This window comes from Eleginops maclovinus, chromosome 12 (genome assembly GCF_036324505.1).
Source record: "Eleginops maclovinus isolate JMC-PN-2008 ecotype Puerto Natales chromosome 12, JC_Emac_rtc_rv5, whole genome shotgun sequence".
Lineage (NCBI taxonomy): Eukaryota > Metazoa > Chordata > Actinopteri > Perciformes > Eleginopidae > Eleginops > Eleginops maclovinus.
The window spans coordinates 6,307,423-6,333,075 of record NC_086360.1 but is presented as its reverse complement, the minus strand read 5'-3'; the positions used below and the strand labels follow the sequence as shown (position 1 = coordinate 6,333,075).

The window sequence follows — 25,653 nt, the reverse complement described above, 5'->3', positions numbered from 1 at the left end:
TTTTGCAGTTTTAAAGTTGCAAATTCAGCTCTGTGGGACCCCAAAAAGATTTCTGATTCTGAATTTTTGTTTACAGTTTTGGCACATTTTGATTGTTGTACTTACTGGTGACATTTATTCTTTCATAGTTTAATGAAAAGGTATTTTATTTTAGTCAACCTTTACTTTAAGTCAAAAATATTTCATTTTTTATTTTGCCATATCCTGTGTCAAAAGTCCGTCAGAAATCATTGAGCAATCAGTTTAATATAGTTAAACCCAATTCTATTTTCATTTTAATCAAACATATTTTATCTCATCATTATCTGATCAACTATGACAGGCTGTCTCACATCTACCATTTACTCAAAGGCACACACTGTGTAGGAGAAGCTCTCCAGATGTATACAGTGAGTATTTAGAACTTAGCAGCCCAGTTTGTTGCTCTCTTACTTGGAGATTGAGAGGGATGTTATCTCGGCTGGCTGGGCGTTGTCCTTGCGATCAAATGCCGTGTGCATGGTGAGTTTGCTCCGGAACACAAGCTGGCGCTCCCATCTGTAGCCTGTGCACACAGAGAGAAACAATGAAACTAAGACACTTTCTTCCTTTCATCAGCTGATGAGGCCTCCTTGTTCCTCTGTAGCATTTCTTAGGAGCTGAAAAACCTTGCAAGAAAAAACATCTTTGACAATCAGTGGACACCCACCGGTCCTGAGCTGGTTGTACATCCTTGCATCCATGGAGGAGGGCTGCAGAGGCTGCGGCACTGAGCTCTGGCCAGGGTGAGGGTGTGGGTGAGGATGAGGATGGGGGACTCTAGTTTGGCCCTCCGAGTAGTTGACAAACACAAAGCCATCCTTCTCGTCGATGCTGAGGCTGTCGGACCAGCGGTGAGAGTCGTCAGAGCCGCTGTCCATCGACCACGACGCTCCGGGGCGGGCTGGAGGACCTTAAAGGGAGTTTCATGTCAGCAATGTGAGCGTTAGCATGGCTGGAGCCTCATACCGGTCTAGCAAGAAATAGATTTCGGGGATGACAAAGCTAGAGAAACTTTGCAAGCAAGCAGCAGGATATTGACGGAGTAGAGACCGATTTTGCTCGAGTTTCCACTACTCACCCACAAATGGTAAGCTTTTTGATGCTTAAATCCTTAAAGTTAGCATTCAAATTCATGAAAGATTGTTATTTCTTTTGCACATCTATTATTTGGGTTTAATCCGGTATTTTAGTAGGGTTGTTTTGAGGCTTCAACTAAAATGTGTCTTTGTTTTGGATTGTTGCAATAACAACAATAAAAGTAATCATATTTGTCCACTCAAGTTCATGCTAGTATCGAAAACTTTAAAAATATGAATTTAAGGTAAAGTTAACAGATCAAATAATCATGATTAATTGTATATGGTAATCATGCAAGGAATCGCAGATATTTTAATTGATTGATATTTAGCCAAAAGCAAAATGAATAAAGATAACTAAATCATCGATGAATCATTCTGTTCAAAGCACCACATTCTTTATGCATTTCTATTTTATTACTTTTTATACCCTGATGCCAGTATTCAATATGATCATAGACAGAAACCTCAATAATAATAATAATAATAATAATACATTAGATTTATATAGCGCTTTTCCTAATGCTATAAGACACTTATAGAAGCTTTTAAAGTAAAAATAAATACATTTGGTACAGTCCTGCTACTAATACAATCCAGTTTTTGTTTTTTTTGGAGTCAGCTGTGAATGATTTCGACATTTTAAGAGAAAAGTGCCGCTGAGATCTATAATCACGCAGCTTTTGTTTAGCTGAAAGCAGCCGCAGAGTGACTGTGTCAACAGTTGGGAGAGGGGCAGTGGGTGGAGTACCTCTGGGTCTGTGCACAGCGCTGCCTGGTTGGCTGCCTCCTGCTGAGGGGTTGCGTGGTGCTTTGGGCTCCTGGCTCAGGCTCGGCTCGTCTCCATCCGACTCGCTGCTGTCCTCCTCGCCGTTGTGACTAACGCCCCCTTCTGTGGGAAAGGTTCAAAATGACAGAGTTAATCAACACTGTAAATTAACGATGCCGATACTTACAGAACTAAAATAGGAGCAATCAAGTATATATTAATTCATTTTTTACCTATTTCTTTTCTTTTCACCCTCGAATCGGGTGTATGAATATGTGAACATGTGTATGTGTATGCATATGTAGAATTTTGTTTATTTTGTCTGTATTTATTTACTGATTTACCCTGCAACTGGATGACTAACAGGAGGGTCTATTTTCTGTGTAAGCCATGCGTTCTGCCCTCCCGCCTCTACTAATTTAGTTTGTATGTCTGACTCATAAATTGTCTGTACTGATATTGAAATAGAAGAAAAGAAAAAAGAATACGGTGCATCAACCATGTTACTGCAACTTTTACCGGGTTGAAGCTTTGTTATATTTTGGGACATGTCGCACACTCACTGAAGTGAATCTGCTTTTATTCATGTTATTTTTCCCATTAGCACTCACCAATCTTCTCCTCAGCACAGCAGTCGGGCACATCTGGCTCTACTGGCTGTGGAGCAGGCGTTTCTGGGACCTGGAGGAACTCCATTCTCCAAAACTACAAAATAATATTCACAGACACATTTATGAAGTCACAGTACATTAATAAAGTGTAGGGTTAAGATTAAGACATCATTTATTTATCCCTAAGTGAAAATGATATTTGTCATTCTGGATTTCTTTTTACATTATGTCCCTCAGGGCAGTGGTGGCTCAGTCTTGGCTTGGGAACCAGATTGTCTTCGGTTCAAGTCCTGGAATGACCAAGTACTACTGAGGTGTCCCTGAGTAATGTATCTACACTGCTCCCCGGGCGCTGAACATAATAGCAGGCCACTGCTCCTGATACTAGGGTGGGACAAATGCAGAATCCTTATAGCGAGGCAATAGCTCAGTCTGGGGCTTGGTCACTGTTTCAAGTCCTGCTCGTACCAAACCTTGCTCTGGCTCTCTATAAAAAATGGTTGTGTTCGCACATTTGTATTCCTATGCATGTTTGTAATTGTACTGGACTGTGTGAATTCAACAACAGGGAAAAACTGAATCTCCCTCATGGATTAATAAAGTCGCATCGTCTTCTTTTTTCACAGAAGGCAGAAATGCTCAAATGCACAAACAAGATCTACACACAGGCATTAGTGGAGAGGTGTCAGAGTGAAGAGTTGGGGGCTAAGTCTTGCTCAAGGACACCTCTGCAGCAGCCAGGAGGAGACATTCTGCACTCTGCATTCTGGTCCTATCGGGACTTGGACCGGTTACCTTTTGATTCCCTAGAGACCGAGCTACTTTAATGAAAAGATGAAAAGCGCATCCATAATGAAAGATATTTATCTGACCTGGGAAAAGATAATAGTAAATATTTTGCAGTGCCTGTCATAACTTTTAATTGCTGCTTATTTGTTGTCCACGCCTTTAGCTGCAAACATGCATTAGCAAAGAGTTGAACAAAAGCATAGCAAGTGATTACTTCAACGCAGCAGAAGCACCTGAAAAAACATGGATTAAAAACAAGGAATGCACAACCAGATATTATAGGCACTGTTACCCTGACAACGCCGTCCGAGTGTCCGGTGACGATGACATTCTGCGTGTCCCAATCGTTCATCTCGGACACGCAGCAGCACAGGATCTGCTGGCTGCGCCCCGTGAAGGTGTTGGCGCTGGCGATGGGGCTGCCGTTGATGCTCCACACGTGAATGTGCGTTCCTGCACACGACACAATATCCCCCTACAAACACACACACATTATGTCCATCAGCTGATCGGCTTTATCCAGTCCTGGGTTGCTTATGGATGTTCTTCAGTGGCAGCCATGATAAGAGCTGCTTGAGCTCTGTAGATGTTAGGAAAGAACAGGGCTTCCTTTGCTATCTCCTTTATCATAGGATACATTGGTCCATCCTTTACTAAAAGAAAGGGGATAATGCTGTCCCACAACTCCCTGTGGCAGCAACATTTAAAGACAGGAAGTAGGATCCGATTTGTATGATAATTCGACTGTAGTCATGATGTAAATGATCCTCTCTAAGACTTATTGCTCCTCATCCCTTGTTTATTATCCTGGATTAAAGCATATATGAGATTGTAGAGGGTGACATCTTTACTCCAGCCTACCGTCAGTTCATTGATACACAGAGCAGAGACAGGCGCCCGGTGTCCCCTGAGCTGCGTGACGAAGGAAAGCTTGTTGAGGTCCCAGATGATGCAGGTTCGATCCCGGGAGCCGCTGACAATGATGTGGTACGCCGAGGACGCCGTCAGACACGTAACAGCGTCCGTGTGGCCCAGCAATGCCTGCAATGATGCAAATGCATTAGTATATAACAATGTACTACATATATTTTAGTGGATGTTGACAGATGTGCAAATGCTGGAATACATCTGTGTAATGTAAATATAGTGAAGAGGTCGAGCCTCGTCACACTGTGTAAAGATTACCTGTTACTTCAACAGTTTCAAAGAGGAGAGGTATTATGCGCACCAATGTGTGTTCAATTTTAAACAGAGGGCGACTGAAGAAATAAACATTGTTCTGATCCAAAATAATAAATTGTCTCAGGAAAACAATGTGGTACTGCGGGGGTAACTCTTAAATAAAAGATATAGTGGAAGGCTATTGTTTTTTATTAGCTCCAGCCAGTGTGTGAAATACGGTAAGGTCCGGGGGGGCTCGACCCCATGAGACCTTCTGAAAGCCTCAAATGCAAAATTTGAAGGGGGTCTCAACTTTTATTAAAAAAAAACGTTTTTGGCCAGGAGGACCTGATTTTGCATGGCTAACCAGAAGTACACAGCCTTGCGAAAGCTCTTGGAGAACCAACCAGGGAGGCCGTGGAGCAGTTTCGAGAATGGAAACTACAGGGCAACACACCGGGGAAAACATTGGAAAGACTGTGCATAGCAAGTCGAAGTATCTCCCCACATCAGCTGAGTGCAAATGAGGCTTTTCCACCGTTAATAACACACGGACACTGTAGGCCTTGTGGTTTCACTTATACTGACTATCATTCTTACACCACATTTTTTCTTAATAAGTTCGTATTATTGTTAAAACGTATATCCACGCGTCCTCTCCCTTCATGTTGCCTCACCTAAATGAGCCTAGATATAACAATCCAAACAACTTTAGCCAATGCAACTTCCTATGTCAGTGTTGCTTTACGAATACTATAGCATATCGGATTATCAAAAATTGTTAAGTGTGTGCTTGTGTGTGTTGTCATGTACGCTATAGACTGATTGTCTTGGCTTGCATTCATGAAATATTTTAATGTTATAGCCCCACTGCATATCGAGAACATTTTGATTGGTATTGCGCAATAATCGGGAGATGGGCCCTCCCCGAATATTGATGGGTATTTTGCACACTGGCTTCAGCTATCCTAAATGATAACGACTTTTAGCATTTTTGATTTGAAAAGTTTTATTTTTCAAGGTTTTAAGCAGAATGATGAACTACTGTACGTATGTGAACACTATGTGACTGAAGAGGACATATTGTGCTCATTTTCAATGTTAGAATTGTATTTTGTGCCACTGTGACATATCTCCATGCTTTAATGTTCATAAAGGTCTTTATTTTTCTCATACTGACTGTGCTGCAGCACCTCTTTTCACCCTCTGTCTGAAACCACAGCCCAGTCTACTCTGATTGGTTAGCTGGCCGGCTCTGATGTGGATGGTCAAGCCCTTATAAATGTCCCGCCGCTTAACTTATCATGTATAATGTTTGGAGTGCTAGCCAATAGAAGCATGAGTGTTACACAGTGATTTAATTATGTCATGTAAGTAAACAAAGAAGTCCTAAGGCGGCGTTTCTGGCGCGGGGGGGAGGGACCTTTGGGACTTTAGCCGTTGCAGACCATTGCATAATACCTATATAACACACTACAGGAAAGGGAAAACCACGAAAGCATAAAAGGACCTCTTTAAATTTCCCCACGTTGAAATCATCCAGATTAGGCCGTCACAATAACTACTTTTGTTGAATGATATATTGTCCTGGATAGAATTGCGATTTAACAGAGTTATTTTCATTTCAAGGCCATTTCATGCCACTAATATAATAGCGGTACAGAATGTTAGTCGCTCCAGGGACTCTTTGTTTGTGTTTTCACCTGTTTGAGAGTAAGGGACTTGGCCCTCTCCTTGGAGGATCCTGTCTCCCACACACAGATGGCGGTGCTGGTGCCCCCGGTGATGACCAGCTTCAGGTTTGGACATATGGCACACAGGATCTGACCCCACTCCGACAGACACTCGTACACCACCAACGCCTGAAAAGAGATGGAAGATTAAGAAGTGTTGCAAATGTGACGGATTATTTATTCATGCTGTTTTGGGCATTAACTTCATCTACATTCCAGCAACTCTTACCCTGATTTAGTTTTTGTTTACAAATGTAGTAAGCATAGCAACAAACAAAAAAATCATGTTCTGCATTTGAGACTTCTGTAATGGCTGCTGTTGAGAATATAAGAGGCCAGTGAAGATGGTGCATTTTTGTTCAAGCACCAGCAGGGGGACACATTGTATGTTTGTACATTTCTCTGTCAAACTCAAGATATAATAAGCAGGAAACCTACAGTAGTCCATATTTCAATTAATTATTAGCAATGAGATGCCTTAGCTCTATTTAATATTTACTACTTTATACATTTACAATAATGCTATGTCATTATAAATGTGGTGATATTTATATTTTATAGATCTGTTCTTTGACATGTGGCAAGGCAAGTTTACTTATATAGCACCTTTCAACACGAGGCAATTCAAAGTGCTTTACAAACATGAAAGACATTAACAGCGTTAAAAAACAGTGCAGTCATAAACACATTATAAAAAGGCATTTAAAAACAGTCATTTAAGAGCAAAGATAATGAAATAAACACAACAGGTATAAACTACATGAATAAAAGTTACAGTGCATTGTTAGATTAGAACAGTTTAATTAAAAGCAGCGGCAAAAAGAAATGATTTCAGCCTGGATTTAAAAGTAGTAAGAGTTGCAGCGGCCCTGCAGGGTTCTTGGAGTTTGTTCCAGATATTTGGAGCATAATAACTGAACGCTGCTTCTCCTTGTTTAGTTCTAAGTCTGGGGACAGATCCGTCCCAGAAGACCTGAGAGTTCTCGATGGTTCATAACGTAGCAGGAGATCAGAAATGTATTTTGGGCCTAAACCATTCAATGCTTTATAAACCAGCAGCAGAACTTTGAAATCAACTCTTTGACAGACAGGAAGCCAGTGTAAAGACCTCAGAACTGGAGTGATGAGATCCACTCTCTTGGTGTTAGTGAGGACTCGAGCCGCAGCGTTCTGAATCAGCTGGAGCTTTCTAGTGGATTTCTTAGTGAGACCTGTAAAGACACCATTACAGTAGTCCAGTCTACTGAAGATAAAAGCATGGACACGTTTTTATAGATCCTGCTGTGACATTAGTCCTTTAATCTAGATGTGTTCTTCAGGTGATAGTAGGCGGACTTAGTGATTGTTTTAATGTGACTGTTGAAATTCAGGTCAGAGTCCACGACGACACCTAGGTTTCAGGCGTTAGCTGTTGTTTTGAACATTGCTGACTAAAGCTCAGCACTGACTTTTTGTCGTTCCTCCTTCGCTCCAAAAACAATTACCTCGGTTTTGTCTTTGTTTAATTGGAGAATGTTCTGACTCATCCAGACATTGATTTGTTCAATGCACTTACTCAGTGTTTGAATTGGAGTATAGTCTCCTGGTGAAATGGTAATGTAAATGTGTGTATCATCTGCATAGCTATGGTAACTTGTTTTGTTGCTTTTCATTATCTGACCCAGTGGTAACATGTCGATGTTAAAGAGAAGAGGCCCCAAGATGGAACCTTGAGGAACCCCACATGTCATATTGGTCAGCTCTGATGTGTAGCTGCCTATAGAGACAAAGGGTTTCCTGTCCTTTAAGTAAGATCCAAACCAATTTAGAACTGTTGCCGAAAGTCCCAACCAGTTTTCTAGTCGGTCTAGTAATATGTTGTGGTCAACAGTGTCGAATGCAGCACTGAGATCTAATAATACTAACACTGAGATTCTGCCACTGTCTGTGTTTAAGTGGATGTCATTGAAGACCTTAACAAGAGCAGTCTCAGTGCTGTGGTGCGGTCGAAAGCCTGACTGGAACACATCAAATCAGTTATTAGCATCCCAAAAATTACTCAGCTGTTTAAAAACTACTTTTTCAATGATTTTATCTAGAGATGGGAGGTTTGATATGGGCCTGTAATTATTCATTACTGAAGCGTCTAGATTATTCTTTTTTAAGAGCGGTTTAATTACTGCAGTTTTCAGGGCCTGTGGAAATAAACCTGAGTGAGGTAGGTATAATATCAAGGCTGCAGGAGGAGGACTTCAGATGTTGAATAATGTCCTCTAGGTCTTTATCATTAATCTGATGGAATTGTGTCATGGTGTTTGAATTGATTTTAAGTGGACATAAGGACAACACATTTGCTGTACCTGATGCAGAAACACCGACTGCTTGTCTGATTTTCTGAATTTTGTCAGTGAAGAAGGAATCAAATTCATTGCAGGCCCTGGTGGATTGAAATTCTGTTGCTACTGACGCTGGGGGGTTTGTTAGTCACTCAACGGTAGCAAACAAGGCACGTGTGCTGTTTGTGTTTTTGGCAATGATGTCAGAGAAGAAAGACTGTTGTGTCTTTTTTAATTCCAAATTATAAAAGCCAAGTCTTCCTTTATAGATGAATACGGGGGAGCTGGTGCACGTGTCTGCTTCGGTGATTGTAGTTGAGGGACGGGGGTCTGCTTGCGAATCTCGTGAGCCATGTTCAGGCAGGATTGTAGGCGGTCACTGAGCTGCTGGTTGGAGGAGTCTGGCACTCAGAAAGCTGGATGGCGGTTTGGGTGTTGAAGGGAGAGTATTCTCAAAGGCGTTGATAAGGGGGATGGGTGGCAGTCGAGAACCCTCCTTTTGTCTCATAGGTCTCCTATAATCACGACTCTCCTCAGGCAGGTGCAGTGATAGGTCTTCAAGGCTTTCTATGCACTGTGTTGTGTCTTTCTCCTGTTTTGATTCCTCTTGTTGCTTGTCCTTGGCATAAGGAGCAGATTGATGACGCAGGCAGTTGAATACGTTGGAAATAAAAATGTTTACTCCTGACTTGTTCAGAAAAAGTCCATCTGCCTTAAAAAGATGTCTGCGGTCCCAGAAAAAGTTAAAATTGTCAATAAAATGGACAGAATGTTCAGTACAGGCAGTTGAGAGCCACGTGTTCAGTGCAAACAATCGGCTGAATCTCTCCACTCCTCTTCTGACTGGCGGTAGAGGGCCACTGATGAACACCTCAGCATTTAGAGAGCTGACAGTTTTCAAGAGACATATAAAGTCTTCTTTCAGCACATCTGACTGTTGTTTCACGACATCATTTGTTCCAATGTGCAGTACCACATTTTTCACAGTCGGGTGTTCAGCCCCAATATGCAGGATCTTGTTAGCCAAGTCAGAGACCATATCCTTGGAGAAACAGAGTACTTTGGTGTTGTTTAGACTTTTTAAATCTCTTGCAGCAGAGTCACCCACAATCAGAGTTTCAGGCCTAGTCATTAGCTTTCCCTGTAGCCTTTTACTTTCCGAGTAACTTTGGGTCCTCACCCTGCTGTGTGAAGAAGACAGGTTATCCAGGTCATCAGAAAAAGATCTTGGGTTCTGTGTCAGTGGAGCATATCTGTTCTGAAGTGGCACGCTTGGTTGTTTAGGAGGATTGTTTGCAGTCCTCCCTTTAGCAGCTGTCCACGGCTGATTCCTAGTATGAATTGGGGTTGAGGAGGCGCTCTTCCTGGGTGATATCAATGCAGGCCAGCCGGTCGCATCACAGACCTCAGAGCACTGGGCTCTGCCGGTTATTCGTCCTCCCAAATCCCATGGAGATGATTTACTTTGCACCCAGAGAGTTCCAGGGAGGACTATCACTTGTAGATTTATCACCCAGCACAAAGCCCTCCTGTTCCTTGGAATCCTTGTAGCTGCTAACTAGCTGTGAGTTTGCATGCCCTTGTCGATTATTTTGGAAAACTGTTAGAGTGGTGTCATTCCCACATAGTCCATGCACTTCCACATTAACTTCCAACCGGTGCATTTTTATTTCCAACACGGCGATCTTCTGAACAAGTTTTTGGAAGTCATCTGCAGAGGGGGGAGGCATTTTGCTGCTAACTAGCTTAAGCTAAGTAGCACGCAGTACCAGCAGTCTAGGCTTTAGCTGTTGCTAGGCCACGCTACCATCAGACTGAGGTCGTCGTAAAACTACTGAAATATGGCCAAAACCCTGCGTATATTTTTGAAGAATAACCGTCCCAGTGATAACTTAATGTCCAGGAGCGGCTGCTCGAGGTTTTCAGAAAGGAAAAATAGGAAAAATCATTCACTTTCTTATTTGATTTTACTTTTTTTTCTATTAATAACTTCTCAAGCTGTGCCCTCTCTGGACTTTCTTACAGGGAGGGATCCCCACTGAAATCTGTAGAAGGATGCAGGGTTAAACGAAGGGAATAAGGAGCAAAGCTGGGTCCAGTTTTATGGAGAAAAAGAGATATATGCCGTGTCTCCCCCCCTTTTATCATGGGCAACGTAATATCACTGGCTGAATTGATAGGCTAACGGCATTAGCCAGGAGTCAAACAAAATATCTGGAGTGTAGTTTAATGTGCTTTACGGAAACATGGCTGATGGGGTTGAAGGAGTGTTCATGGCAAGATTTTTTAAATCTTTGAGAAACCTTTCTTATGATAACTGTTTCTGTCACCTTGTCGGATTCATAGTTAGCAAGTCTGCAGCTGAGGTCGGCGTAGCCCCAGGCGAAGGTCTTGCTCCAGGTGGGTGGAACCAGAACTTTGTTTTGCTCCACAGCAAGTATCCCTTTGTCCGTGCACACGATCTGTCCCACAGGCTCTTTCAGCTCTGCAACACAAGGAAACATGTGAGTCTACAGGGATTCCGCAGCTTAGGGAGGTCACAGTATGGCAGTACAAGGTCATTACTTGAAACTACACTGCAAATACATTTTAAAAAGTGTATATTGTTGTTTGTATATGTACCCTTGACTGGGGCTAGAGAAGGTCTGAGATTGTCCAGATGATGGAAGAAGATCTTGTCGCCGTTGGAGCTTGGAGGAACGCTCAACACATCACCATTGGCTTTGCTGCGGACCCGTTTAGGAGGATGAGGCTTCTTGAACAGCTGAAACACAAACAGAACAGTTAAGCAGGTACGTTCATACACTAAGGGATACATGGAGCGTATTTTCCCAACCAAAAGTTTGAGTTCTTTTTAAATTTTTTACTAGTGAGACCAGAGAATATTTGGTTAAAAGTGTTACAAAAGCCATGAGGGACGCCGGCATGCTGTCTTGCTATAACTGGTAATGTAGGCCTGGCATGTTTTATGCAGAGAGAAATGTGTCAGACTCCCTTTAAAAAGTAACCAAAAGCAGTTTTGATCTTGAAAAATTATGTATTCAAACTAAAATGTTCAAGGTTGTGTTGTTTTTTATTGAGTTTGGGAATTATTTGGTTTCTAGTGAGGTTCAAAGACAATTAAACTGCAGTAATTAAGTTTTAAGTTCAGTTTCTTGTTGAGTAAACAAGTGTTCTTGTTTCTTGATTCCTGAAAAAATTACTGGCCTGATTTTTTATGAATCTTAGAGGAAAGCATGAGCAAAGCAAGAACAAAAATTAAAACCGTAGTCCAATTTGATAAAGTGAATCTAGTATAAGCAATAGTTGTAGTAGTTTTGCGAGCCTTAGCGGCCTTTAGTACTCCGACATAGGCCCGTATCTGACCTGTTTGGGGATTTGTCCGAAGTTGTTGATGAAGCCGATGGTGGCGGTCTCTTTGAGCGGGTCGTTGATGTTGTAGATATCCACCTGACCCTCGTAGAACAGGTGGTGGAAGACATTGACCGCCTCAACGGCTGGCGGGCCCTGCTGCTTGTATCCGAAGATCAGGTCGATCCATTCATGGAGGTGGGCCGATACATAGTCACACTCCAAAGCCTAGAAACAGGTGGGGAGGAAAACAGAGGTTAGTGTGTACTCGCTTGAAAACCCAACCTTAATCATCACCAATGTGTTCATTTCATACATCTCTGTGGACTCGGATGAACTCCCGTGGGTCTCCCTTGGCCCAAGGCGGCAGGATGACGTCACCCAGCTTGGTGCCATTCTGCTTGGCACCTGTGACATCACACAACAGAAGGCAGACAGAACATTAATATCCAACATTTTCTACTAGCTGCTATTGTCTATGCTTTCTGATACTGACCCAGGTCAAAGTTGTTGGCGTTCAGCATGAACTCGGGCAGATAAAAGAACTCGGGGATGAGCTCCTTGACGTCGGCCATGTTGTGTTTGGAGGCAGAGAGCCAGGCTTCACGTACACTGTGGAACATCCTGTCAGCCAGGTCAAAATGTCCTCCCTGGTAATCACACACACACATACAGGCAGATGAAATGACATGACGCTCTGACACTTGGCTTTTAGGTGAATGTACTATTTAAAAATTATATTTTCTTTTGCTAAAAGGGTAGTTATATTTTCCATCAGGCCTAACCCCAACCCTAACCTTTCAAATCTGACAAAGGCAGAGCCAATATAAGCAGTAAAAGCTAGTCAATGGAGGTGCGTGTCACTTTGATGTCATCATGCCTTTGCAGACCATTTACATGCACTAAACTTATACAAGACCCTCCAGGAATGGGACACCCCCAAAAGCATAATAGGGCCTCTTTAACGTCTGCAGTTGGACTAAAAAACTACTAAAGCTGATATTATGTAATTAAATAAACAATTTATTTCCCTCTGCAACTGTGATTCACTTTTAGTCTTTCTCTCTCTGAAAAACACATCTCTGGGGGGTATAACATTTTAGATAAGTCTTGAAAAGATGAGGAGAGTTTAAATCAAACCTGAAGTCTGAGGAAAGTCTGAGTGAAGGGCTCCATCCTGACCAGATAGGAGGCTACGATCATGGCTGAGGAGTAGTGCGTGCCGTAGTGGTATGCTGGGGTTTCACCTGGCAGGACAGCAAAAAAAGACACTTTACCGATACTGGAACATGAAAACACAACCTAGACACAAGCAGTTCTTGAAGGACATCCGTAGTAACAGTAATAGTGACTTTGTACGAAAATCAACGAGTTATCATAGGGCTGCTTCAAATGTCTTTCATTTGAACGTTTAAATTGTTTATCGAGGTCATGTGAATAAAGGTTTATAATTCCTGCCTTCAAATTTTATGACATCAAAATCCTGAGTTTTTTAAATGTTGTGTGAGTTTGAGAGAAATTGACAGAGAGAAGAAGACCAGCCATAATAATAAAGATATGAAACTGCCACAACAAATGTATCAACAGCAGTCTCCGCCTTCAATAGAGACGTCATTGTTTAGGCTAAGCCGGACGTTAGCATCGCAAGGGCTACCTTTATCCCTTTGGTATAATACACAAATTAAGCTTTTTGGCTAACACAAATGTACGATACTTAACACGTTTTCTTCAGTAGTATAATCTCCGCATATTAACACCACTTAGTGATTATTGAAGCCCAAGTGCTATTGCCAGAAGTAAAAAGCTAACGTTAGGCTATAAACAAATTACATAATGGTAAGAGGGCTGCTTACCGTTGGGGTCTTCCCAGTCCTTGTACCGCTTCTTGTACTGCGTCAGTCTGTCGTCGGTCTGAGCACCCATCGGCTTGGCGAGGTTACGGAACGTCTTTGGGTTGTTTAGGTCCAGTTCCTGGTTTAATACAGACAACAGGGCTGTTACCAACACAGGATTAAGATGTGGCAGCATATTTTTTCCACTGAATCCAATGAAAACCAATGCCGTCGGAAGCAGTCGCCTCGACCAAGCGCCTTTTTCCGAGCATTTTCTGTGCGGCCGCTCCGAGAGTTATTTTACCTTTTCAGAAAAGCAACGGTCACTAGAAATTGGAGAAGCTGGTAGACCACCACGCCAACATAGACTTTAATATCACTCTTGTCCATTACCAATGCTTATTTACAATTTACACAATATTTCTTTATAATAAATGTACAATTTTGTACTGGCTCCTTAAACACTTTATACTTAAATGTACTTTTAAAATAACGCTGCTTAATTTTTTATGATGTATTGTACTTGTTTTACTTCTCAATTTATATTCTTACCAACGTGTTCCTAACTCTTTATTTAATATGTAGGTGTTATTCTTTGTCTGTACCTTGCTGCTTCAACGGCATAAAATTCCCGCCGTGGGACGATTCTGATTTTAATTCTGGGTTTTTGTCCGTGTATGTCAGATGGAAATTATCATAAGGGCTTAAAAGCGAATTTGTTTGAGCAGATCGGCTGGTGAACCCTGAAGGTTGCTGCCGCTTGGTGTGTGACTTAACTCCGTACGCTCTACTATTCATGCTGTTAACACTTTTAATTTCCAATGATGCTGCACTCACCTCTGAGTCGAAGTCGGCCAGGATCCAGGGGAACACGGGGTACTGCATGAGGTCGTTGTAGGATCGTCCTGCCAACGTGTTCAGATGCATCAGGTACTGGAAGTTACTGATCTCTCCTCTCTAGAAAACAGAAGGTAAAAAAACATTTCTTATAGTTTGACACTCCTATACTTTGAAGGTGTTTAACTGAAAGCAATGAGTCTAGATTCTCACCTCCCATCTCTGAGTCACTGACTTCTCTCCCACTAGCGTGCTGAGGAGCCCAGATCTGACAGACATCAGGATAGACAGGATGTTTAGTTAAATACATCAGTACTTTACTTTAAAAAATCTAATATAAAAATCTGTAAGAAAACAATGGTGATATATGTACGAATGCTTGGTGGAACTAAATTCATCTTTTATTTATTTCATCCTCTGGGTCATTCATTTGATTCATGACTACAGAAGCCATTTCAATAATTTAGAGATATGCATTTATCACAAGAAAAACATAGGACTATGTATGATTTAGCTATCTGCCATGAATCATCTTCCAAAGACAAGTTGTTGACTGAAACACAAAGGCGGTGTTACCCTTGCTCCACGCTGGTGTTGGGCCTCTGTCCTGAAACCGACTCTGAGCTGTCAGCCAGTGAAGGCACCACCGCCAAGAACCTGCAGGTGGTGGAGAAAAAAAATTACAACACAAGAGAATACACTTTCATCTAAATTAATTTACAAAAAATGTCTGGATGACTGGCATTACAGTGATCTACTCGACGTAGACGTGAAATAATGCTTTATAAGAGGCTTACAACCTCTGTGAGGATTTCATCCTAATACCACACAGCAGTAACCTGCGTAAAATCCCTCTTTTCTACCAATGGATCCAGCCTGAATCATTGCTGAATAGTACACTGTATACACAAATTACAGAAGGATTTATGAAGACAACTGCAGTGTTTCTCAGGTGATTACTAATAAATCACATCCATTTTTGGGGGTTGAAAAAAGCACAAAATGCTTATCAGTACAATGTGTTGGAGCGCTAGCAAATAGAAGCGCGAGTGTTACATATTGACGTCACTATATTACTGAAGTGAACAAAGGAGTCCTATGGAGGTGTTTCAGTCAGAGGGTGGGGGTTGAGTGGGAGAGAAAACACCAACAATTTTAGCCTTTTCAGACCATTTACATGCACCAAAATCTATAAAACACACTACAGGAAACCCCAAAACATAATAGGGTCTCTTTAAATGCTTTTTATAATGTTTTTTGTTTATGAAATCGAGCAGTTACAGTTTCGCAGCAGGCACTCTGAGCCTTCGGTGCTTATGTGTATTCAGTACCTTTGGTAAACTTTGTTGCGGACTCCTTTCTGGAAGGCTAACAGGTAGTTTCTCCCATCTGCAGAGAAGACCTCCACTGCCATGGGCTGAAAGGTGATGACATACAGGTCATTTCAAAGTGACAAAACAAGATGTGAGTTGAACACTAGAAAGAAAGAGGTAGGTATTTGTGCACTGACCTGCAGCAGGTAGCGTCTCTTGTGCACTTCCTTGATGTCCTCATAGGCGAATATGCTGCAGGTCCTCTTCAGCAGGCTCTGTCCTTGCCTCGCTCCTCTGGGGATGATGGCCTCGTGCAAACTGGACACAGACAGTGATGCATTAAGTTTTGCCTAAGTTACATTTGACCCATAAAACACTTGTATGTACTGTCATTGTATATAACGAACAATTACAGCAGTACCTACAGGAACATCAATGACAGAAGTGCAGGGGATAGTATTAACACTATTAAATGAATGTGGCCATTATTACTATAATTTAATATAAATACAATTTCCAATATTGTGTAAATATTGTATTAAAAAAACAAAGACATTTTGGATTGTGTTCTATTAGCTTAAACTATTTCAAATTATTTTAAACTATATATTGGTAAATAATTTATTATGTAATTGTGATCTTTAATCCATATATCTTTATTTGACTTATTAGCTAAGAGTAATTCAATAAATGTGATAACTTGTATATGGCAATAAGTACAATAAATTCTTAAATGTATAATTTGATGAATAAACGTTTTGAAATATTCTTGGTAAAAAGTGTTGAGTTTTTATTTGATAATTCGCAAATATATGATGATTAACACTTTCAAATCTATATTTCATATTTCCTTATTTGATAAATTATAATGAACATTTGGAATAAATGTGGCAACTAATACAATAATTAATTCAATTTAAAATTCAATATGTAAAAGTTTAAAAAAGAGTTTTAAAATCCTAGATAAAATACCACATTCTGAAATGTCTTTATTAAATTTGCATTCAAAATGTACACGAGTTTTCCCTTTTGAAATGGTAAAATACAAGTAGTTTTCTGTTTTTATTTGACATATTTGGAAACAATGGATTATAGACTCTCAAGTTACTGTAATTTTATTTGTATTTGACTAATTGAGTGGGCCCTCACACGGTTCTCTTGTACAGGACCGATGAGAGAGTATAACAGTAAAACACCTGAGGGGGAACTCAATGAAATCAAAGCAGCATCTGTTGGCTGTTTTCACATTGTGTCTCAAAGGAACAGACACACACGAGATACATTCGTCATATCTCCTCTGAGTTTCCCAACGCATGCTCTATCAGCGCAATGACATCATCCCGGCAAACTCCCACTGCAGCGCCCTGAGGAATGATGTCATCTTTTATTCAGGGAAAGTACAGTAACTGTGTGAGCCGCAGCTCCAGGATTAGTTATTGCAGCCCTGGTGTAAAGTTCTGATTCTGCTACTTAAGTGGATAGAAGCCTGGACCTACTTGGCGGGCAGCGTGTCGATGTCCCTGATCTCCCTGGAAACAGTCATGGTGTATCCGTCGATGACGTAGAAGTGCTCTTTCCCAAACAGCAGCAGACCCTCGCTGGTGTCCAGACCCTGCACCCTGGCACAGCGGTACATATGCTGAATCTGGAACAGTGCATTTATTAGGTTTAGAGAAAGAAAGGTTTCTAAAAAATTAGTCACAGGTTAAAATCTCTCAGGTAAATTTTTTTTTGTGATTTTGTTTTCTAAATAATTATTTCCAGCAGCAATTTGCCAACATCCAATATAATCTTAAGCTACATAGAAACATAATTTATTATTTTGTCCTTTTCATTTATCTATATTGATTGATTTATTGATCTATTAACAGGGTCTGCTAGTTAAACTCATTGACTTCTCGCTTCTTCTTCTTTTTTTCTTCGTAGGTCCTCTGGCATTTCAGAGAATACTGCAAGCCCCAACATTTCCTAAGTAACTGCTGATGAAACGGTTCTGAGCATAAGACTAAATCCTTCTATATTCACTTGTAAAAGTGCAGAAAATAATGCTACACGTATATGTTTTTGCCAGGCTAATATAAATACATTTCTACACAAAATAATAAATTAAAAAAAAGGTTCTGTCTTTAACACTGATGTGTGTCCAGTCTTTGTTTCCCTCTCTGACCTTCTCTCCCTCCTCCAGGAGGCGCAGCAGGGACGTGTTGTCGGTCCTCTGCTCTTCCTCGGGGCCTCCTGACTCCAGCAGCTGCTCCTGAAGCTGGTCCTGACTGTCCTCGTCGGCCCCGTCCGCTGTGGACCGGGACCTCTTCAGAGGAGCCTTCACCAGGCCTGCAGGGAAGAGAAAACTGGGATTTCAGAGCGAGCAGAAACAAAAGAAGGAAAACAAACAAACGTGGTGTTTTATAAAAACCACCAGGAGATTACAGCTAATGTAACTGGGTAATGTGAAAATACATTGAAATTTGACTGTTCTTGTGAAAAGGCCAAGTCATATTGTCATTTACTGGAAACCTCAGTAGTCAGTGGATATTAAATACTACAATTCCCACAACGCCCACTTAATAAGAGGCATGGATAAAGATGAGAGCAACCCATCTGATAACTTTCCTCTACAGTACGTCATGGCCACGCCCCTTTTTGCCACTTGACAGAAAGGAAATACAAATTCTAAGGACCTGCAAAACCTCCTTAGCATTTTAGCGGAGATGAAGTGTTTCCCACAGACGTACTTGTTTTTTGAGTTGGTCCCATTGATTACAATCTGGGTCCTCTCTGTGGAGGCTTTAAGCCACAGACGTTTCTTTACCATCCCATTTCCCCAAGTAAAAGTAAAGCAGATCGTAACTTAGTATCTATTTTGTTGTTTGACGTGCAAAAGACGACACAGCAGCATTTAGGGTAACAAAACAAATGTTTTCCCGCTTGGTGCCGGTTCTTTCTGTACACCAGAAAATGCATTTCTGCATCGAGTGGAATAACACTGCTTTCATTTACGGGCAACCTGTTTTAAAACACCAACTAGACACACTTTTAAAAAAAAATGTTTACATTTGTTAATTATCTAAATGTGCTTATCATTTTATATGAGGTTTGCCTCTTTTGTTGTGATTTGTTCCTCTGTACCTTTGACTCTTGCGATGGTGTCCTCTCCGTGCTCGGGCTCATGCTGTGTCGTCTCTCCTTCTGTGGTGTGCTCCACAGAGTGCTGGTACATGCCGGGGTTTCCAGACAGCAAACGCACGTAGTACTCCTTACTGTCGTAGCTGATGGCCCGCCGGTAACGTTGAGGCTTCTGGAAGGGGGACAAAAAAGAAAGGATGCAAGTTGGTAACATTAACAGTTAATGTTTACTGAACACCCGGTCACTCATGTCTCAATATGTTGTGCCTATATGAGCAGAAAAGTTCTCCGATACAGTTCATGTCGGGGCCGACAGGGGCAAACGCGTTACATAAACAACAACGCAAATACAGATGTGCCAAAACACATGCAAATAAAGAAACATCTTTACAAACTTGACGAAACATGGCAGAATTTACTAAAAGCGGTGGATAAACGAAACAGTGCAAACAAAACAATAAGACCGCGGGGCCCGGAGCGCTTGTTGACGTTCAGGGATGATAACATTTTCTGTATGCTCTGCATGTTTTGGCACGTTGGTGTTTTATATTTGTATCATTTTTTCAACTGCTGTGCGTTTCTGTTTAGGGAAGTGTTTTAGGCTGTTGTTGTGCGTTTGCACGGGATGGCCACCATAAGTTCCAGTTGTTTGTGGACTACAACACTATAACATTTTGCTTGGGATAAGTTGGCCTTAGTCTTAAGATGACAATATTAGAAAAAATGGTTTGTCTGTGTACCATCACAAAAAAAAGAATAAAAGGTGAATAACTGTCAATACATTTTCTGTCCTTCACAGTGCCCTGAACACATCAACTTCCAACTGAAGGACATTATCTTGATTTAGAAGAAGAATCTGAGATGATGAGTATGGTTTACATGCATAGCAAAATGTCACACATGGTTAGATTTTCACAAGGCTGTTCATTCTTAAACTGTGATGTTCACAGGCTTGAGTTTCAAACGTATGGAATCAAACAGCTGTGATCCAGAGATTGTCCATTATTACCATTCAATTTCTTCACATATTAAAATAAAGTATCTTTTGGGATACCACCCAACAAAGTCGAAAGCAAAATACTCCTGGCTCAGTTGAACATATGCATGTTTACGTACAAATATACAAAGATACAAGCAAATATATTAACACACAGAAATGTCCTGTCAACTCCACCACAAGTCGGAATTGTTACTTTGTTTAATCTGTCACACCAGGCATCAAAGGCAATTATTTTATCCCATGGATTGTACCTGGGCAAGGACCCCAGCAAGGGCTGAGGGAACCAGGGGCACCAGAGGGGGAGGAGAGGGCTGGAGAACGTGAAAAGAGGGAGGATGAGGGAGTTATGATGTCAGAAGGGTTCTGAAGAGGAGCATGAACTCATGCCTCTAATTCATGTGCAATGCCTTATCTGCTACTGCTGGGACGAAAACTATGTCCAAATTGGGATTAATAGAGTACATTTAATTTAATGCTAGAAAATGTGATTTTCCTGCAGTCATTCCTACTGTTTATAAATTACTCTGGGCAATCAGCTAAATTTCCCTAATTGCTGTTAAATATAGTTTTTTTAGTGTCCTTCCAAAAGAAATATCCCTTCATATTAAAAAAAGTAAAAATGGTATGGGCGATCATATTAGATTAGATTAGATTTATAGATCCCAAACTAGGAAATTGTTTGAATTGGATCATGGCAATGTACTAATTCAGATTTAAAGCTGAATACCTGTGCTGAGTTGGTGTTTGGCTCCATCTCTGGGATGTATGGGTAGTGGATATAGAACATGTCGTTGCGGACCATCTTCTTCCTCATCCGGCAGGGCCCCTCCGTCATCTCCAGCACAAACTTGTCCAGGATGGAGCCGATGGGAGGGCCCCAGAGACCTCTCTCACGCAGCAGCTCGTATTCGATGGACGCCCACTCCTCTGTCACGTACTTCAGAGCGTTCTGCTGCCGCTGGGAGATGGAGGGATGGATGAGTCACTTAAAAACGATCAATTATAAATGCTACCACACCAGCCTGTGAAAAAGTGCCTGTTGGTTCATGCTGTAATGAATAATCTGCAATAATCCATCTTAAACTCTTTGTGAACCCACGGTTTTTGAACAAAAAATAAAAACAACTTGAGTGTGAGGTGCAGTACCTCTTGATATTCTTTGTACTGCATGGCCACCAGGTCTCGAACAACAGCAATGTGTGTGAACATCCACTGGAACGTCTCCTGTTGAACACAAATACACACCATTATGAGATAGCTGACAAACATACCTTATATATTGTAAGGCTGCACAATCATTTTAATTATTTTAAACTTCTTCTATCTTTAAGGTAGGGGTGGGAGGGGATGGGTAGGGTGTGTGGAGGATTAGTAAAAAAAAAAATGTTTAAATGGAAGGCAGGTCACTGTCTTAATTGTAACATCGTACTTGTCCTTCAATTAAAAAAAACTTTTGAAACGAATGCCACACCCTTGTGATGATACGAATAATTAATCCCTCGATTATCATAGTTGCAATATTATTCAAAATATTATTGTGCAGCCTGTGTTTGTGTGTACCTGTGCAGACAGGCTGTTCTTGTTCAGGCTGTTCTCCCTCTTGTTGCGCCGGACGCCTGTCAGCTTGGAGAGGCCGAAGTTGCTGCTGACTCGGGACAGTTTGGACTGGGTCACCGGCGCCGCTGCCTCGCCGCGACTGATACACTTCTTCTCATGGACTGATCAACGTAGAGATAAAAAAGCGGTTACATGAGCGTTTTCCCACTAAGTCATTTCAACATGTACTAAGGCAAGATGAGGTCGAGGTAAGGTGCTGACAAACTACATTTAAATTAGGTTGAATGTTTTATCTTAACATAGCAATGGTGGTAAAACTGCCAAATGAAGCAAATGCTATTCTGAAATCTGGGTAAAGGGATTGATCAAATCTATAGATGTCATAGATTTTAGTCTTCAGCAGGAAACATTAAAATGAGTTGGATCTACCAAAACAAATCGTAACTTAAGAGTCTTCTTTCATGACTACTGGCTGCATCAAAACCCTCAGGCATAGATTAATTCATCTACGAAAACCCCCCCGAGATTTTCTTTAGGAGGTTGAAGGAAAAATGGTTTACCATTCGCTATTTTAACCTTAAATGGGCAATCACATATAGATATTATGTAAAATTAATAGGTTGCTATTTGCTACATTACACCCATATTTCCCTGTTATTATAAGGCATATTACACATTAATACACCCCTTTTATAGCCCTATGGCTCCTGTATTACACCCATAATATACCCATGTTATTACAACCATCTAACACCAATATTACACTGTGATCACACCCATTTCATACATGGAAGCAGCCTGTTATATAAGTGTATCCCCAAGGATACAGAAACCATTCATGGGTTAAGTATTCTGTAATGTGTTGCTATTTCATAACAGTCTCTTAAAAATAAAATAATTTGTGACAGTGGCTAAATGAATGTCTCAAATATGAATGTGTTTTCAGCAATAAACATTTGAATTCCCTTTCTTGAGTTGCTGTCACAGTAATATTTCTTCTTTTTTCATGTACAGCTTGTTTAACATACAGATTTCTCGCATGTATTTTCTTAATTACTTCATCTTGTGCATATTTTTTACGCCTCTTAAGTTTTTCTCTACTATTTGTTTTTCTTTTTGTTGTCTAATTGCCCATTTTGGAGAAGCTAGCTAACACTGAAAATTATTCTGTCAAGTAACATTCAGTGTGTAAGAAATGAAACCCACACAGACGGGGACCAGAGATGCTTAGCTAGTGCACAGCCAGTTTGTGTGCTTAATATCCTGGTGTGTGTTTGTGAGTCTCACCCAGGTGGTTCTGCCAGCTCTTCAGGGCCGGCTCCTCCAGGGCGGGCCTGGCCGTGGCGATGTCCACGTGTCCTCTGTCGTTGCAGGGAAGAGAAACTTTGAATATGTCCTCAAGCATCTGCCGCTTACTGTGCATCAGCTCCGTCCACACCCTGTTCACCGCCTTCAGCAGCAGCTGCCGGCCTGTGGAGAGAGCACAACATTCATTATGTTTCCCACAATCGTTTTATTTAGGAATTTTTAGAAACACAAACATGTAGCACAGGTTATACACATATATTATACATATATCATGACACCCTTACTAAAATATATTTCTTTGAATAAGGCTGTAACACCCTCGCAATCATTACAATGTGCTGAATAGGAGTCGGAATTTGCCTCACAGATAATCTCCAATCATGCATTTCCTCATAATGCCACATTAATTGGAATGTAACCTGTCCGACATGAGTACGCTGGAAGTAAAATTAGAAAAATAAATGCTACAGATTGACCTAACACTAACAAATCTATTCACTAAGAGAACAAGTTTATAAAAAGAATTCCACTGAATGAAGACTAAGATCATTTTCAATTTTTAACACATATATAAAGTATGGCTTTCCCACCAGGTGATAATCATTTAGATGGTTGGCAATAGGGCTGCACAATTGACCCTTAAATGGTTTCTGGGGGATACAGTCATTTGACAAGCTGTGTCCATGTGTAAAATGTAATAAAAGTGTAATTATGGTGTAATTTGAGTCTAATAACTTTATGATATGGGTGAAATAAAATATTGGTATAACTAGGATGTAATACGGGTCTATCAGTGGTGTCATCTGGGTGAAACTTGGATGTAAAAAAGGTGTATCAATGTGAAATATGGGTGTAATTACAGTGTAATATGGGTGTAGAAAACAGATGATGAATTCTGAACCCCCATTTAAGGGTTAATCCAAATTTGAAAAACATCTCAATTTGGGCAAGATTAATATCCAGTTGCAATAAGCGCAATATTTGGTAAAGGCAAAATATGAATAAAGAAGCCAACAAACACTATTCTACAGACTTAATAAAACAAATCTTTCTTTGGTACGGATCCTCTAGGAAAAAAAAGAAATCTCACCAATTCAAATATACCTTGCAAAGATAATGTTAATAATGTTGCAAGAGTGTTCAATCTCTCTATTAAGTTGAACCATATCCAAATTGTTATACCAGTCAAAATAATAGTACTTTTTTGCAAATCATGCAGCCCTAGTTGAAGAAAGATCCCGCCACCACACAGGCAATCAGTCAGCATAGTTGAAAAGGTTAACTTTCCACACACACGTCTCACCCTCGCTGACGTCTTGGCTGTGCGTAGAGTCGGTCTCGTTCTCCGTGGGCATCATGACGTGCCAAGTTGTCATCCTGGCCTCCGCCTCCAGACCGAAGCCCTCCACGCTGCTGCAGAGACAAACACACAGAGCCTTACTGCCAACCTGCCACATACAGAAGAAGGTGAGGGGGGGGCGTTGTTTGGCTTCTCTGCAGACTGATATCTCCGCAGTCGTACAGTTTCTTGTGTTACAGCATATTGTGTCCCCAGCAGGCTGGGAAAATCAGATTCTACCCACCTGCTGCACTTTTGGAAAGGACACACACTCTCAAACACTCCCACAGTCTCCGTCTGAGTCACAGAAAATGTGGGAGAGTCTGTGGTTAAAAAATAGCGCCTTGTGCCATTCAATGTCCGTTAATCTGTTTTTATTTAGTTATGAAATTATATATTCTTTTTAAAAGGAGGACTTTGATAGATTTTTTTTTAGCCTCTTGGCCCTTTATTTAAACTTCTCGGGAGGATTTGAATAAAGCTTTAAATCCGTCATCACATACTGAGTTCAACCTCATTACCCTAAATTGCTAGTGGCTTCATGTAAATGTAATCAGTTAATACAGATGTGTTTCTCTTTTTGTGGGAAAACAAACCGTTTTTCTACTGCAGCGAACATGTTGTTCATAAAAACGTATGTACTGAAGCACATTTTTCCATTATGCAAGGAAGCATGAACATTTTAAGATGAATCTTCATTAATAGTACCTTTTGGACAAAACGTTCATAAGCAGCCACTATGGGAATCTAATTCTACAAATAGAATAAAACTAGTGCAGCCTAATGTTCATCTGCAACTGTGCAGAAACATGTCCTATTTATTTTCATTTCGAGTGCATGCCGATGTCTCGATGCCTTTTTCTGAACGCTACCTCGTATTTGAGCGACCACTCCGAGCACTTCAAGTTCAAAAAATATTCCAACTTTTCAGAAAAGCGCTGGTGATATCCCTGGACGAAAACCTTGGATGGCCGTGTCTTTCAGATGTCTCCATGCTTTAATGTTCAAAAAGCTCTTTATTTTTCTCATACTGCCTGTGCTGCAGCACCTCTTTTCACCCTCTGTCTTTCACCCTCTGTCTGAGCCCAGTCTGCTCTGATTGGTTAGCTGGCCGGCTCTGTTGTGATGAGTCAACCACTTGGAGATGTCCCACCCCTTAAAATATCATGTACAATGTGTTGGAGCGCTAGCCAATAGAAGTGCGGGTGTTAAACAGTGATGTTACTATGTTACAGAAGTAAACAAAGGAGTCCAATGGAGGCGTTTCAGGCGAGTGGGAGAGACAATGTTACACTTTGGAATTGTAGCCTTTGCAGACCGTTAACATGCACAAAAACCTATAACACACTACAGGAAAGGGAAAACCCAAAAGACAGGGCCTCTTTAACTATCATAACAAAGACTTAATGTCCATTTGTTTGAGAAAATCCACCGAGTAGATGTCAGACTGAGCGGTGAAGCTCATCCAGACACAGGTCACGAGCACGATAATCCAGTTTATTTCATTGTGTCAGAAAC

The 25,653-nt window shown here is 41.0% G+C and overlaps 1 protein-coding gene across 1 annotated transcript in view; it reads right to left on the bottom strand.

The window, feature by feature from the left end:
* The window catches only part of wdfy3 (WD repeat and FYVE domain containing 3), a 74,355-nt gene that overhangs the window by 5,149 nt on the left and 43,553 nt on the right, over positions 1-25,653 (bottom strand). The window contains exons 29-55 of the mRNA XM_063896776.1: positions 24,100-24,209; positions 22,776-22,958; positions 21,492-21,649; positions 21,078-21,155; positions 20,659-20,889; positions 18,935-19,103; positions 17,976-18,139; positions 17,305-17,453; positions 16,006-16,126; positions 15,827-15,912; positions 15,072-15,152; positions 14,709-14,763; positions 14,496-14,615; positions 13,680-13,797; positions 12,967-13,073; positions 12,323-12,476; positions 12,143-12,234; positions 11,842-12,054; positions 11,098-11,239; positions 10,806-10,960; positions 6,131-6,289; positions 4,128-4,307; positions 3,559-3,741; positions 2,478-2,571; positions 1,849-1,989; positions 689-931; positions 433-544 (exon numbers count right to left, since the gene is read on the bottom strand). Coding sequence (XP_063752846.1) covers positions 433-544; positions 689-931; positions 1,849-1,989; positions 2,478-2,571; positions 3,559-3,741; positions 4,128-4,307; positions 6,131-6,289; positions 10,806-10,960; positions 11,098-11,239; positions 11,842-12,054; positions 12,143-12,234; positions 12,323-12,476; positions 12,967-13,073; positions 13,680-13,797; positions 14,496-14,615; positions 14,709-14,763; positions 15,072-15,152; positions 15,827-15,912; positions 16,006-16,126; positions 17,305-17,453; positions 17,976-18,139; positions 18,935-19,103; positions 20,659-20,889; positions 21,078-21,155; positions 21,492-21,649; positions 22,776-22,958; positions 24,100-24,209 — 3,798 coding nt within the window. The remainder of the gene's footprint in view (positions 1-432; positions 545-688; positions 932-1,848; positions 1,990-2,477; positions 2,572-3,558; positions 3,742-4,127; positions 4,308-6,130; positions 6,290-10,805; positions 10,961-11,097; positions 11,240-11,841; positions 12,055-12,142; positions 12,235-12,322; positions 12,477-12,966; positions 13,074-13,679; positions 13,798-14,495; positions 14,616-14,708; positions 14,764-15,071; positions 15,153-15,826; positions 15,913-16,005; positions 16,127-17,304; positions 17,454-17,975; positions 18,140-18,934; positions 19,104-20,658; positions 20,890-21,077; positions 21,156-21,491; positions 21,650-22,775; positions 22,959-24,099; positions 24,210-25,653) is intronic.